The sequence below is a fragment of the Bison bison genome, unplaced genomic scaffold (genome assembly GCF_000754665.1).
Source record: "Bison bison bison isolate TAMUID 2011002044 unplaced genomic scaffold, Bison_UMD1.0 scf7180017864519, whole genome shotgun sequence".
Classification (NCBI taxonomy): domain Eukaryota; kingdom Metazoa; phylum Chordata; class Mammalia; order Artiodactyla; family Bovidae; genus Bison; species Bison bison.
The window spans coordinates 20,120,398-20,121,019 of record NW_011495072.1 but is presented as its reverse complement, the minus strand read 5'-3'; the positions used below and the strand labels follow the sequence as shown (position 1 = coordinate 20,121,019).

The following is a 622-nucleotide window of genomic DNA, read 5'->3' as shown; positions in this document are numbered from 1 at the left end:
CCCCAGCCTGAACGAAGACTCCTGCGGGCGAAGCTCAATAATAAATCGGTGCGAAGATTTCGCCTTCGACCCCAGTGGGATACCTGAACCGAGGTTTCAGTGTACATGTGGGCCGCGAAGTCATTTTCGACGGCCACCTGATTTTTACCCTTTGTTTCCGTGTATTAGAGAAATCCTAAAGTCAGAACACCGGAAACTTCAGGAACTTGCACACTGACTTTTCGAAAGAACCGGTTAATTTCTTTTAACAGTTTTGGAAAAAACAGCTTTGTGACCTTGATTACCATTCCCACCTTCATCGTCTTATGATGTATCTAAAGCGCCTTGAGTGCATTAGCCAAAGGGAATAATATTGATGAAGGAAATAATATTTATAAAGCATTTGAGAAAGTAACCTATCTTTAATGATGCTTCTGTTACAATTTAGCCTTTCTATATTGACCTGAAGAATGAAGCCACAGATATGCACACCAGTAAGTTGCCATTAAGACCTCAGGCCCTTTGTTCTTAAAAGGGTTTTTATAAAGTAAAATCATTCCCGGATGAGACAGAATCTTAGCCAGTGAGGAGGGAAACCCTCAGATTTATTATTTTACATTCCCCTTTGCACTTCTAAGACTGA

General features: G+C 40.8%; 1 protein-coding gene across 1 annotated transcript in view; it reads left to right on the top strand.

The window, feature by feature from the left end:
- The window catches only part of GPR88 (G protein-coupled receptor 88), a 2,844-nt gene extending 2,535 nt beyond the window's left edge, over window positions 1-309 (top strand). The window contains exon 3 of the mRNA XM_010831033.1: window positions 169-309. Within this exon, the coding sequence (XP_010829335.1) occupies window positions 169-309 (141 nt within the window). The remainder of the gene's footprint in view (window positions 1-168) is intronic.
- The last annotated feature ends 313 nt before the right edge of the window (window positions 310-622 follow it).